The 14,005-nt window shown below is 35.9% G+C and overlaps 2 protein-coding genes across 3 annotated transcripts in view; one reads left to right on the top strand and one right to left on the bottom strand.

Annotated features, from left to right (window-relative positions):
• The window catches only part of LOC121375478 (methyltransferase-like protein 7A), a 5,554-nt gene extending 2,390 nt beyond the window's left edge, over positions 1 to 3,164 (bottom strand). Inside the window, exon 1 of one of the 2 annotated variants that reach the window (XM_041502950.1) lies at positions 3,033 to 3,164. In XM_041502950.1, the coding sequence (XP_041358884.1) occupies positions 3,033 to 3,074 (42 nt within the window). In that variant the 5' untranslated portion in view covers positions 3,075 to 3,164. Of the gene's footprint in view, positions 1 to 1,073; positions 1,592 to 3,032 lie in introns of those variants that run through there. The other variant, XM_041502949.1, reaches the window with a different exon arrangement.
• Positions 3,165 to 7,814: 4,650 nt separating this feature from the next.
• On the top strand, positions 7,815 to 13,468 carry LOC121375477. The gene is made up of 2 exons (XM_041502948.1): positions 7,815 to 9,054; positions 10,381 to 13,468. Exon 1 carries the CDS (start codon positions 7,942 to 7,944, stop codon positions 9,004 to 9,006), a length of 1,065 nt encoding a protein of 354 aa, XP_041358882.1. The 5' UTR covers positions 7,815 to 7,941; the 3' UTR covers positions 9,007 to 9,054; positions 10,381 to 13,468.
• The last annotated feature ends 537 nt before the right edge of the window (positions 13,469 to 14,005 follow it).

Below are 14,005 nucleotides of genomic sequence, written 5' to 3' on the forward strand. Positions count from 1 at the left end.
TCATTGTCTCTTTATTTATTTTTGTATTATTATTTTTATTATTGTACATTTATTATTCATTGTGGTCACAATACGTGGCACAACTCAGTTATACTGTTCATGTATTTATGAATAAACTGATTTGATTTAATTTTCATTTAAAAGTTAAAACTGTTAACAGACACGTTTTCGTAGGAAATATATTTTTCACGTTTCATACTTCATATATGATGGTAATCTTTACATACTGCAGGATACCACCTTAATATATTATAGTATGGGTGTCCTTAGATTATACCACTCGCCAAATTTTGCAATTTTAGCTGTCTTTTTAAAAGTGGACTTAAATAATACTGAGTATTAATGGCGCGCTGCTATAATAATATATCCTGTTGGAAATTGAACAAATTGGGGGGGGGGGGGGGGGGGGGGCGTTTTTTTCCTCATCCTCTAGACCAATAGACAAGTTCTACGTCATATTAGATTCGTATGTCTATTATAAACAGCCGCCAATGATATACTGTGATGATGTGTCATACAACAATTTCTCGTTTTCTTTTCTACTATTCAGTTTATAAATGGCCCATGCATTTTAGGGCATCTAATTTTAATCTTTTTCCGGAAAACCCTCTGTCAGCAACCCCTGCCATTAAAAAAATATCCATGGCCAAAAAAACCCTGAATATAGTTCAAAGCAAAAAAGTGCCGTGGATAATTTAAAACTCCAAGGCAATCTCAGGACAACTGCAGGGGTTGGTCAGTCAGCAACCCCAATGTTTAGGCTACTTGCTTCCAGGGCCCACTTTTTCCTGTCAGTACTACGGACCCAGGAAATGCTGTATTTGAACACCTGAAATTTAGAAAGGTCTCACAGGAGCATACCCTCGACCCCCCCCCCCCCCCCCCACCGTAACGGATCTAAATAAAATGTTCACCCCCACCCCATCCCCATTTCAAATACATTCTGCAGACCCTGGCTTCCGCTATACGGGTCTGCTTAGTGGTGCAGATTCAACGTGAGGGAGTACGTGAATGAATTAGTATATTTATGAATATATGCTATAATGTACAATAAATATACGGAACGCAGTTACCGGTCTCAATATACGTAAAACTTCCGAAAGGACTTTCTTCTGGCTTTTGACAGAGCAAAGTACCAGGGTGCATACAACGACGTCAACGCTGTCGTCATCAACTCCAGGCATGTTTTCTGCGAAGCCACAAATGAACTCCTTTAACGTAAGACTTGGGTTTCTGTCACGGATATTTTGTTCCAGGTAGGATCTAGTGTACTGATTGGGTTCCACACAAATCAGCTTCGATCCACGTGGGTAATGTTTAAAATTCATTCCGTTTCCAGAACCGATTTCGCAAATTACCAAATCCCGGTTCAGTTTATCGCGAAGTTCAGTCAATGAGTCGAACAGGATCGCTTTTTCATTTCTAACTTTCTTAGTGACCGCTTTGCAAAATCGATTCATAATCCAAGCGAAGAATCGTTTCTTAATCCCCTTGCCTACACGACGAGACAGCCATGTCAACAAAATTAACCCTGTAATACCAGATCCTACGTAAAACACAACTTGCTTGATTTCCGTATCGACGAGCGCCATTGCGTCATTGAATGTCATATGATCTCGGTTAACACTATATTTTGGAATGTAACCGAATCGAAGAAAAAAAAGAAGTGTTTTATTTAACGACGCACTCAACACATTTTATTTACGGTTATATGGTGTCAGACATATGGTTAAGGACCACACAGATTTTTTTAGAGGAAACCCGCTGTCGCCACATAGGCTACTCTTTTACGACAGGCAGCAAGGGATCTTTTATTTGCGCTTCCCACAGGCAGGATAGCACAAACCATGGCCTTTGTTGAACCAGTTATGGATCACTGGTCGGTGCAAGTGGTTTACACCTACCCATTGAGCCTTGCGGAGCACTCACTCAGGGTTTGGAGTCGGTATCTGGATTAAAAATTCCATGCCTCGACTGGGATCCGAACCCAGTACCTACCAGCCTGTAGACCGATGGCCTGCCACGACGCCACCGAGGCCGGGATAACCGAATCGAAGTTAATATCATAATCCATAAGTAGTTGGGGTGGCCCTACAGGTGGTGAAGCCTTTTCTTTCGCTTTAATAGTGAAAAAAGCTCAAGTCCGAACCAAAAGAGGTGGAATACCCCAACAATGTATGTGACGTTTACTTTATAGAGGATAATAGCCTTAACGAGTTTCCAGTTATTAGGTCTATCAAAATTATATCCCTCGTGAAATAATTTCACTTGTCACGACCTTTAGCGATTGACAAGTGAACATTATTTCACGAGGGACATAAATTTGATAATAACTGTTATTTGTTATTCTATTTATGACCCTAGCTATTTGTCAAAAAATTTGGGTTTTTTTTTAAAAGCCTTTATTTTCGATATAGCCTATATCGGCTACACGTCCATGAAACGACGTAAACTACTTCACTGTTTTGGGTATTGCTTTAACTTTGTATTTTATTCACGGTTCACGGATAATTTTCAAAACCCAAAGTTCTATATTTTTTGTTAAAAAACAACAACTATAATTAATTGCATTAAACTACCATTTTATCACAAGTTTAACACTGAAACTAGAAAGAGGTAAACGCAAAGGCTTTAAACTACGTGACGTCATTGTGTGTGCTTTGACAAATCGTGATGACGTCATATTTAATACCGACAAGGTGATTGGTTTGTTGGCGTCAAATCGTCCAATAGTAGTGTACGTTAAACTAATGCATGATAATCGAGAAATTATGATTTTCATTTTCCCCGTTATGAGTGCCTGCTGGGGTAATAAATACCGTTTACTTTATACCATATAACACATCGTTAGATTACGACACATCTTTCCATCCCTCTTGCAATATAAAAGCAAAATGGCAGCTAGCAAAAACCTGTCTTGGACAAACCTCTCTGGCGAAGGCAGAGGTTGTGCCCACGATAGGCGTGCTTGAACAGTTCTCTGATGGAAGCATATCAAACATTACCCACACGCTAGCCAAAATAGTACATACTTGCTTTTTGTCCGAGAAGATATAACCGAACTCGATATACATAGGTGACTCGGTTACTATCTTGCTCGAGCACTCTGCCGTTCAAGAACTAGAAGGACATTTTGACGGTTATGATCGTTCTCTTAGCCAGAGAACACGGAATTCGCGGCTGCCTAACACTGGGCAGGCAAAGATTCTCGCTCTAGATAATACAACAGTTCTATCAGTGGCGGATCCAGAAAAACCATTTGGGGGGGGGGGGGGGCACAGTTATATGAGGTGGAATGCCAAGGGAACTTTGGCGGAGGTTTGGAGGGGGATCGTAAAAAAATTAAAATTAATATATAATAAAATTATAACATTCGCAAAATTTAGGGCGGGGGGGGGGGCGGGCCCCTGACCACCGCCCCCCCCCCCCCCCCCGAGATCCGCCTCTGCCTATACTTGACGTTTTTTTTTTTTAGTACATATTGTATTGCATAAACAACAAAAGGATTGGGCACAAGTGTGCCAACTTACTAGGCCATCTCCTATATACATACAATATAATGGCGACAATTACTACTTAATTATAATATAATAGTAATGTATACATATAAAATGTGTATACAAATTTATTTTAATAACAATCAAATTGAGGAAAAGAGGGTATTATGTACAACAGGATTTTGAAAGAAGCTAGAAAAGAAACAAAGAAGTACGCGTGCCTTCCAACTATTAGACTATTTTAATCAAAACGATATGTAAAATTTTGAACACAAATAAATGTTTTATTATAGAGATCACTTCAACCATATAAAAGCAATTGTAAATTTATTGGTTGTACATGTTGTAACGAGTTACAAAGAACCTGCCTCTGTTGCTCATATTGTTTATATTGAAAAAAATTGTGAATATTGTTTTCTGTATAATATCCACAGTTAGGGACGGTCCATAAATATCGATGTGCTTCACAATCCGAACAATGTTAGGATTGGGTTTGACACCCCCCCCCCCCCCCCCCATCCTAACATAAAAACATTGATATAATGTGTACGAAACATTGACCTTCGATGGACCGATGTTTTACCTGAAAAGCAATCCGAACATGGCTTTTACCCCCTCCCCCCCTTCCGAACATTGTTCGGATTGTGAAGCACATCGATATTTATGGACCGTCCCTTACACGAAGGATCTGTTGTAGACCCATATTTATAAAGATCTGCATTTAAGGCACTACACCCATGTCGTAATCTTGTGTGTAATATATTTTCTCTTGATTTCCCACACCAAAAGTATGATTGATCCGCATCTACCGTTGGTGTTACTGCTTTTTAAAAATGTGATATAGTTACAGAGTTTCTAATTAAAGGATTTAAATTATTCCAGAGATTAATTGTTGAATACATAAACTTGTTCTCAAAAACGGTGTTGATATGTTTTCCCGACTTCTTAACATATAAGGGACTCTTTGTTCTACACTTGTTGGAATCAATCAGTTAAGAAATCGGGAGTCATTCTTTTCATTATTTTAAACATAGTGCATATAATGTTTTTGCTTTTCTTCTTTCACGTAGAGTAGTCAAACCTGTTTCAATATACATGTATAACGAATTACATGAGGCAAACGTGGGCATGCATGCCAGTGATTACTCTATCTGCTTCTAACTGTACTTTTTTTTCTAATTTATCTGTATCTAATTGAGAACAGTTATCCCATATCTCAGAAGCATATTCTAAAATAGGTCGCATGAAAGTTATATATATTCTCATTAAAGTTTGACGATTTTAATAACAATGTGTATTTCCTTAGTACCGAAATCATTACCGACGCTGATTTACATACAGGTTGAATATGACTGGACAATTATGCATCAGCTGACATGGTTATACCTAAATGTTTATGTGTTTTGGGTAGTTTTGAAATTGTATTACCAAACTCAAGACGTAGTTCATCCAGCAAGTACCTTTCTTTGAGAAAATAACAATACATTAGTTTTGTTCGGTTTAAATGTAAGTAACTATTTTTTTGCGACCAATCATAAAGTTTGGTTATATTAATATTCAGATTATGTTCTAGGTTTGAAATGTCTTTACATGATGTTCCAATAGTGGTATCATCTGCAAATAGTCTCGTTGCACAGTCTTGTTCATCTGCAATATTGCTAATATGGACTAACAACAGAAAAGGTCCCAGAACGGAGCCTTGCGGTACTCCAGCCTTCAGAATACCATAATTTGACAGTGTTCCATTGATATACACTTTCTGTTTTCTATCAGAAATATAATTGCTAATCCATTTTAAAAGACTACCATTGACCCCGTATTTTTTAAGTTTATAGATTAAACGTCTGTGTTATTATTTACTTACTATCAAACCACGGTTTATCATTTGGTCGAATTGCAACTTTACGATGTATACAATTATTCATATGATTTTTAATTATAATTTTAAAATTATCGCACACTTTATCGACACTTTCTGAGTTCGCAAATATTAATTGCCATGGTTATTTTGTAATTAATTCGTTTATTTTTTCAAAATCACATTTGTTATAAAGCCATATTTCTTTTTCATAGGCTCTAGCTGTACACTGAAAGTTGTTAAGTATAACGTATTTTGCTTTATGGTCACTAACCATCGAGTGTAACGGAATTACTCCACTGTCACTAATTTCACAGGTATCTGTAATAATAATTGGATCGGTAAGTGGTGCACTATTTTGTGTTACTCGTGTTGGAGTGTCTATTATATCTGCTAGATTTTGGTGCATAATTAAATTTAGTTGTTTTGGGCGAAAGTAAATCCTGATTTAGGTCACCGACAATAATAAAATTTTCGCACATGTTTAGCGTTCTTTCTATCGAATTATCAAACCTACACCCCCCCCCCACCACCCCACCCCCACCCCCACTCCCCCCCCAAAAAAAAAGTTGCTGGTGTTGTATTAGGACGATATACAACAGATAAAAGTAATAGTTTCTGTTTCAGTTTAATGTGTATCCATATTATTTCATCGTGAAGTGTTTCTAAGTCATATCGTCAGGTATGTTTGACATTAAATACAATTATACTGATCGAAAATTCGAGTTCGCTGATAACACATATTTGACATATTAATCACTAATACACACACTACTGGAAGAAACCCGTTATTCAAATATGTATTCTAGGGGGGGGGGGGAGGGGGGTGCTGTCGGATTTCTTCCTGTAGTGTTTATATGTGAAATATATAATAGGGTTAATAAACTTATTGTTGTATTTAGAGCGGGAATCTTTGCCTTCCCGGTGGTAGGCAACAATTCTGCGGGGGGGGGGGGGGGGGGGGGGGGATCTAACGGTAATTAAAGTTACAATGTGGTTCGGACTAGAAAAATTATAATAAAAATAGGCATGAGTCCAGTGGCCTTTAATTATATTAATTAGAGATGCGCATCAAAATTTTAAAGGCCCACTATTTAATTTTTGGATATAAATTTCAAAATTATCCCCTTAATTTTGTTCTGTCCCGGAGCAAGTCACTGGCTATCCAGAGACAGGCCCCGAGACGGACATGCTTGAAACTCTAGTGGCATGTTAAAATTATTCGCACTCGCAGTGGCCTTTTTATTGATATTCACGCTCGGAAAGATACGTCCTGGGTTTCCATAGAAGTTCACTTTTCACGTGTCATGATTCACTTTTCACCATTCACGCGTGAACAGAAGAACGAACAAGTCATTTTCAAAGTGCAGGCCACATAGGCGTTCACATGTCACTTTACACCTTCATGTCATGGGTCACGCGTGAATAAAGAAACTCGTTTTTTTGTGACACTGAACAGCGAAGTACATTAACACTATGTTTGTAAGTATACCTTTTAAAATAATGGTACCCCTTGTTGTTTGGCAAAAATAACTTTGTGGTTGCGAAATAAACCTACATAATGCAAAAATTATTACATTATGTTGGAAATGTAAATACTGTAGTTTCCTCCTGCATGGATTTTGGATAAATTTTACAAAAATCTCATGGTCCTGATGAAGTGTTTTTAATACCTGATTATATCAACGTCATAAGGTATTTTTCAAGAAGCATATGATACAAATTAAGCTGTAAAAGTATTTTTAAAACTTATTTTTACATTTTCTCATATAGTTTCGTGTTTTATAATTTGCATTATGAGCCAATCTAATTAAAATTAGCTCCACTATTACATGTGGATCTAACAGCAGCCAGTTGGAGCTCATGTCCACCAATCAAAACCTTACTTGCAGAATCATTGCCAGTGATTTAAAAATAATTTGAAAAAATTCCGAATTATCCTGAGGGTATACGACATATTTCGTGTGAATTACGAGTGCCTTATTTAGTGGCTGCTGTTAGATCCACATGTAATAGTGGAGCTAATTTTAATTAGATTGATTATGAGCGGGGTAAAATCCTCACTTCGTCCTGGCCGGGAATAAAACGCGAATCAAAATGCTTAGGATAGGGTGCTGTTAAAGCAAAATAAAACAAAATAAAACAAAACAAAAATAGTACTGAATGTTTATCGGACATTGGGCTCTTTCAATCACAGTGACTAACTCAATGCAGTAACCACCGTATCATATACTTTAGTGTCATTGGGAAATGGTTTATTATCCTGTCATCAAGTACCTATGATCATGACACGTGAAAAGTGAACTTCTATAGAAACCAAGCTTTTCATGACTGGACTGTTAACTTGGTCGTCAGTGGATCTTTTATAAGTGTTGTACAACTATATTTTATGGGTGGAAACAGGACAGAAAGTAGAGTTGTCCCCCTTGTGTGCTCTCTTTTTACGTGTCAGAGATTTTGTTGGTATTCAGAAAAATATGAGGAAGAAGATTTTTTTTTAATACGCGTTTGACAAGGTTATGTCAGTGATCGTGTGGAGATGAAAAACGGTTTAGTGCATTAGACAAAAACGACTCTACAAGACCAATGTCATCAAACGCTAACCATTTTTATGCGCAAACGCGCAGTGAGACTAAACATGACCCTGTTGATGCTGAATCGGAGGCAAATGCATTGTTGACATTCGCAGACATGGTTTTAGCACTGGACACGACGCACGATACGTGCGATTCAGATCATACGTATGCTGGATACGAAAGTGAAGAAAACGTTGCTCAACTTTTAGAAGCCGAAATACTTATTCAAAAAGAAAAAGACCATCCATATGCCTTTTCTGGAAGGTGGAAAGGAAGGCCACCGAACTCGAGCAGAACAAATCAACCAAGCACCTCAGTATCATTTGTATCAAGACAGAGAAGTTCCTCAGAGGAAAATCTGTTCCGGCCCACAGCAACAATGCAGAGAGAAGCAAATGGCACCGACGGCCTTACTGCACGTAAATGTCATTCATATGAGAAAGTTTCTATGACTGATACATTCAAATCTGCTAAAGGCGGCATGTTTGTGCCAAACTTTGAGCACGATATATTACATGGAGCAAGAACAGTGTATGGTGCAGCAATTTCTACCTCAAATAATGAAGAAATCGTGGACATTCCTCTGTCCTGCTCATTGCCAGTTGAAGACAGCATAGTTACCAACACCGAGAAGCTAGCAATGGATGTCGACCCACCAGAAAAAGATCATACCTACGCGAGAGCTAAAAGTAAAAGTGATAAAGCAAACAAACCTGTGATAAACAAACAGTTCCACATCAAGGAAAAGAAAGATGCTGGACACAAAACTGAGGCAAAAAAAAAAGAAAACACGGAACCCTTTGTGTTGATTTCAGATCATACTTATCATGATAAAATTGGTGCCAGTCCGTTCATGCAGACAAAGTTTAAGCATGCAAGACCAGCTAAATCTGTGTTGGTTACAGCAGAAATGGGTGATAAACTACAAACCAGTGACCATACTTATTATACAAGTTCAGGGCCAAAACGGACCCACCCACCAAGCACAGTTGGTCCAGTGAACAGTCAGTTGTCACCATTACTGTTTGCCCCCAGGAATGATAGGAGTGACCACAACTACTCAACAACTGCATAGACTATTTTCACATTACTTTTGAATTGTCTACATATCATTTTTTGAAGCGTATGTAATAATACTTTTATTATGTTTGATTTAGTTCCATGTCTGCTGTTATATTTTATGATACAACTACAAGTACAAGGTCTCTCTTTTTTTTTTTTACTCTTTTTTTTACCAGAATCCATTTGAATTCCCATTGCTTTAAATGTTACACAGGGCTTCTAAAAAAAATTTAAGCCGTGGGATCAGTAATTTAAAAATGTACTAGCCATGATTAAAAATTCACTAGCCCCATTTTACTTGAAGTTCATACAATTTTACTAAATAATAGTAATAATCAGATATGTCACCAAAAGAGGGAGGTATAGTTTAAAAACACTAACGTTGGGGTGGGGTCAGGATATTCATATTTACAAAATACTTAACTCCAACATTTGACCAAAAAAATTTCACTAGCCATCAGGCTTAGCAATAGTAATTATTTACCAGCCCAACATTGAATATCACTAGCCATAGGAGTGGGGATACCATAATCTAGAAACCCTGTTACATTTTTGTTCAGATTTTTATTTTATTTTTTATAATTGGACTACAGTACACCGGCCTCGGTCGCGTCGTGGCAGGCCATCGGTCTACAGGCTGGTAGGTACTGGGTTCGGATCCCAGTCAAGGCATGGGATTTTTAATCCAGATACCGACTCCAAACCCTGAGTGAGTGCTCCGCAAGGCTCAATGGGTAGGTGTAAACCACTTGCACCGACCAGTGATCCATAACTGGTTCAACAAAGGCCATGGTTTGTGCTATCCTGCCAGTGGGAAGCGCAAATAAAAGATCCCTTGCTGCCAATCGGAAGAGTAGCCCATGTAGTGGCAACAGCGGGTTTCCTCTCAAAATCTTTGTGGTCCTTAACCATGTGTCTGACGCCATATAACCGTAAACAAAATGTGTTGAGTGCGTCGTTAAATAAAACACTTCTTTCTTTCTTTGGACTACAGTACATATAATTGAGGATAGATAACCATAAATAATAATATCTGAACATGAAAATTATATTTTCTAATTGTTTAATATTAAAGATCACCATGTCCATAGTACGTTTTTGCAAATGGACATAATAGACATTCTATATTATTTTAAATCCTGTTTGTAATATTTGATATATATATACAGTATGTACAGATAGCTGTTTATTCTGGTGATAACTACGGTATCTAATTTCATTGACAGAAATTTTACATAAATTAATATTAATTTGTTCTCAGACTATCATGTCGGGGTTGATTCATGGCATCTAATGAATTATTCATTGAATATATGCTGCATTTTTCATAGAATATTTAATGAAGTTCATTGAATAATAATCTAACATACTTTTTCTTTTTCTTCAGATTCTACATACGTGTACTTCCCTGCCAGTGTCTTTCAGTGTATGTCGTGTGGATCCAGGTTGAATGTTTCCAGTAAAAACCAATAGATCCTCATCGAAATGACAAATTTAGAGTGTTTTTTATAATGATGCCACCAATGCAGTCATTTCACATGTAGGCTAACCTTTAAAAATATATTGCTCTAACTTGGCTTGTTAAATTTGCTTGAATGATTTTTCCCAGCTACAATTTCAGGGTCATACTTGGAGGAGGGGTTTAAGGGTCATTCTTTCGTTTAGAATTTTGTAGTAACAATCTGTAGTAACTTTAATTGTATTGTGTGGGAAGATGTCACATCATAATATTTCATAATGTGTGAAAAATTATACATATTTCCATTGAAATAACGAAAATATGAATGTACAAAACTTATTGTTATTATGTAATTGTTTATCACATTTTGAGCAGTACATATTACTATTATGTTTTATGGACCCAAGAAGTCCAAACATAAAAAACAAAAAGTTTCAAAGGGATGCGACTCTTGCTGCTGATACCTTAAAGTGACTTGTTTGGCAGGTCCAAATTGCTATGTTGTTGTCATGATATGTACTTATAAAAGTTGTTATGGTTTTGGGGTTCACACATTATGATTCTGGTCTACTACAAGTAATTACTACAAAAATTGTCTGGGTCATAAATGTCTCCCAATAGATATATTCATGAATTAATTTTTTTTTATTGTAAATATTAGTATAAAAAAAACCTGGATAATACTTTAAATGCAAAAACGTGTTATTAAATGTCTGTCTGGTTAGAGCAAAGTAAATTTGTTTGAAGGTTGACTCTGCATGTGTTAAGATTTGCAAATCAGTTTTCTATTTGCTACACTAGTTAACCAACATTTATTATAGTTTTGTTTGCGTATCCAGACTTGAAATAAATTAAGCTCACCTTTGTTACATTTAGGTGAGCTACAATCATTGTCCATTTATTGTATAACTGATACAACTATTTTAAAAACAATATTTTATATAATCAATTTTCTTGATGGGTGAGTGTCTATTTTTTAATTTTAGGGAATTTAAATTTGGTTTCATTAGGTTTATTTATGTAATGTATATGATCTGTGATCTATTGTGTATTCATTGCTTTACATACAATTTTCTTGAATATCTAAGGGTCTTTTTATGCTCAAGATAGTGTCTTGGTGTGACTGTTGAGCCAGCACTAGCTCTGCCACTCGCCAAATTTTCCAATTGCGAATTTTCAGAACAATTGGCAAATTTTATTTTAATTTGGCGAAACCAAATTGTGTAATAATTGTATTTTGTTGGAAAACAGCTATAGGTTTTGCATTTTTTTAAGACAATCTGGCGAAATTTTCTGATCACCCAGAGCTAGCCCTGTGATTCTGTGAGCACCAGAATTTTGTTGATACTTTATATTCCAAGTACCTTTTAGCAAATACACTCTGTTGAACTGTCAGGCTGTTTTAACATTTCACAATGCAAGTGATCACGAATATAAGAATTTACTTGTCTCCATGTAAGATTTGAAAATGTGTTTAGGTATACTAGACCAATTTTTTGGTGATTATTCACTCATAAATAAATAAATTTCTTTTGACTAGATGTGACAACTTTCTTATTTCAAGCAAGATTATGTTTTTGCTACTATCTCAATGTTGCATAATGCTGGTATCCTGACAATATAATTAACTTTGAAATATTAACATAAACATTATTTCTTCAAGTATATGCCCATAAAATATTTACAACCAAATAAATAATTTAATTTATTAGTTACGTAACTTAATCCCCACCGTGCTCTAGATCCCCTTCATGCTATTAATTTATTAGTGGAAAAAAGTTAATCTACTAGTGGGGAAAAAACCCTTAACTTTTGTTGAAGAATCTTTTAAAGGATGACTGATTGAGATGGATGTATTCAATAGAGACAAACACTCCGTGACATTGGGCTATGTCAGGTCGATGTTGCCAACATGTTTGCTGGCTTTGTGATAAGGCAGGAACCTTGTTGTACTGAAGGTGACTATTTACACAGCATGCAAGGACATTTCAACATTCCCGGGGTATTTCAGCAAAGATTATGTGTTGAATCGAATAATTTGTATTAATTAATTAATCACAATTAAATGTAGAAATTGCAAAATATTAATATATTTCTACAGTAACTTGGAGATAACACCCTTAAGTAGACCAGGTACCCTCTCTGAATGGTTTCCCACTGACGCATCCAAAACGCATGGTCATTTTTCAATAATCATGTAACGTCCACTTGCTCCGAAAGGCCATTATTTAGGTTTATATAGGAATAGAAAATGCTTCTGTGTTGTTGGGACCTCTCCTCTAAAGTAGCAAAGGGGCTTGAGATAATATATTTTATAAAGAAAAAGTCAGAAGCCTCCTTTAAAAGTCATATATCACGCTTTCTATATATGTATATATATATATATAGACTGCTTTAGGGAAGTTTATCTGTGTTTTCATAGTATTCCAAAATATTTCAGCAAAGGTATTTGCTTTTGTGTCAAAAGAAATACAGGTATATTCCATTTTCCCTTTAATTCTGAAAATAGAGTGTGGCACAAGAGATGGTGTTTGCTATATGTAGGTTATACTGCACTTGAGCAGCACAAATCATGGTTGGTTTATTGGTAAAGCAGAATGTTTACAACATTTTTAATGATAAATTATGTGCTCAACATATTAATGTAGTTTACATTGACATAATATTGACATCGAGTTGTTTTCCTCATTTTTCTGTGTGATAATATTTAGTTTTTTGTTTTTTCTCAATGCTTTAAATATGTAGAATATGCTTCGTTTGATTTTGTTTTAAATAAAGAAAACAATTTTAAAAATGTATTATCATATGATTTAATTACGTGAATACAGAGAAATAGTTTTGAGTGGTGTTTGATGTTGAAAATGAAATGTCTTTAGTTGAAGTTTTGGTCACAAATGATTGATTTATGTTCCCCTTTGTTACTCGGAGACAAAGTTACTTAAAATGGTGAATGTTAAATTATTATTTTTTATTTCAGGTACATGCAATTCGCATAAATGAATGTTTTATCATGTGATCGTTATTGTGTTGTTGTTTTTCCTTACTTCTTTACAATCTGCCATACAAAAGTATGACATATTAGATAATAACAGGAATTTTCCATTTGTTCTGAACAGGATAAAGCAGGCAAGATACAGCAATCAGCTCGTTATTTTTATTCTGCAATCCATCAAAACTAGTGGGGGAAAAAAATATCATATTTTCAATTTTACATACAAAACTTTTGTATGTACAAGCTCTGCAAGCAAATCTGTTTTAGAAGGTCCGACAAAATCCATGTCATAATTTTTTTTGTTGGACGTTAAGTTTCTTGCAACAAAAATAGCTTTTAAAGTTTTTAATTTGTGTAAATGTTTTATTATCTGAATGACAACACAAAGCTTTGTTTCCATATACTCTTTATGAAAATGAACAATTGAAAATCTAGTCCAAAGCAAACCGTCATGTCTGGCTTGGATCATGTAGCAATGTATCACTTAACTTTAATTGGCGGACACATGGGCATCAATCCGGCTTTAAATGTGGGGTGGTGGTGGTGGGGGGGGGGGGGGGG

Source organism: Gigantopelta aegis, chromosome 6 (assembly GCF_016097555.1).
Source record: "Gigantopelta aegis isolate Gae_Host chromosome 6, Gae_host_genome, whole genome shotgun sequence".
Lineage (NCBI taxonomy): Eukaryota > Metazoa > Mollusca > Gastropoda > Neomphalida > Peltospiridae > Gigantopelta > Gigantopelta aegis.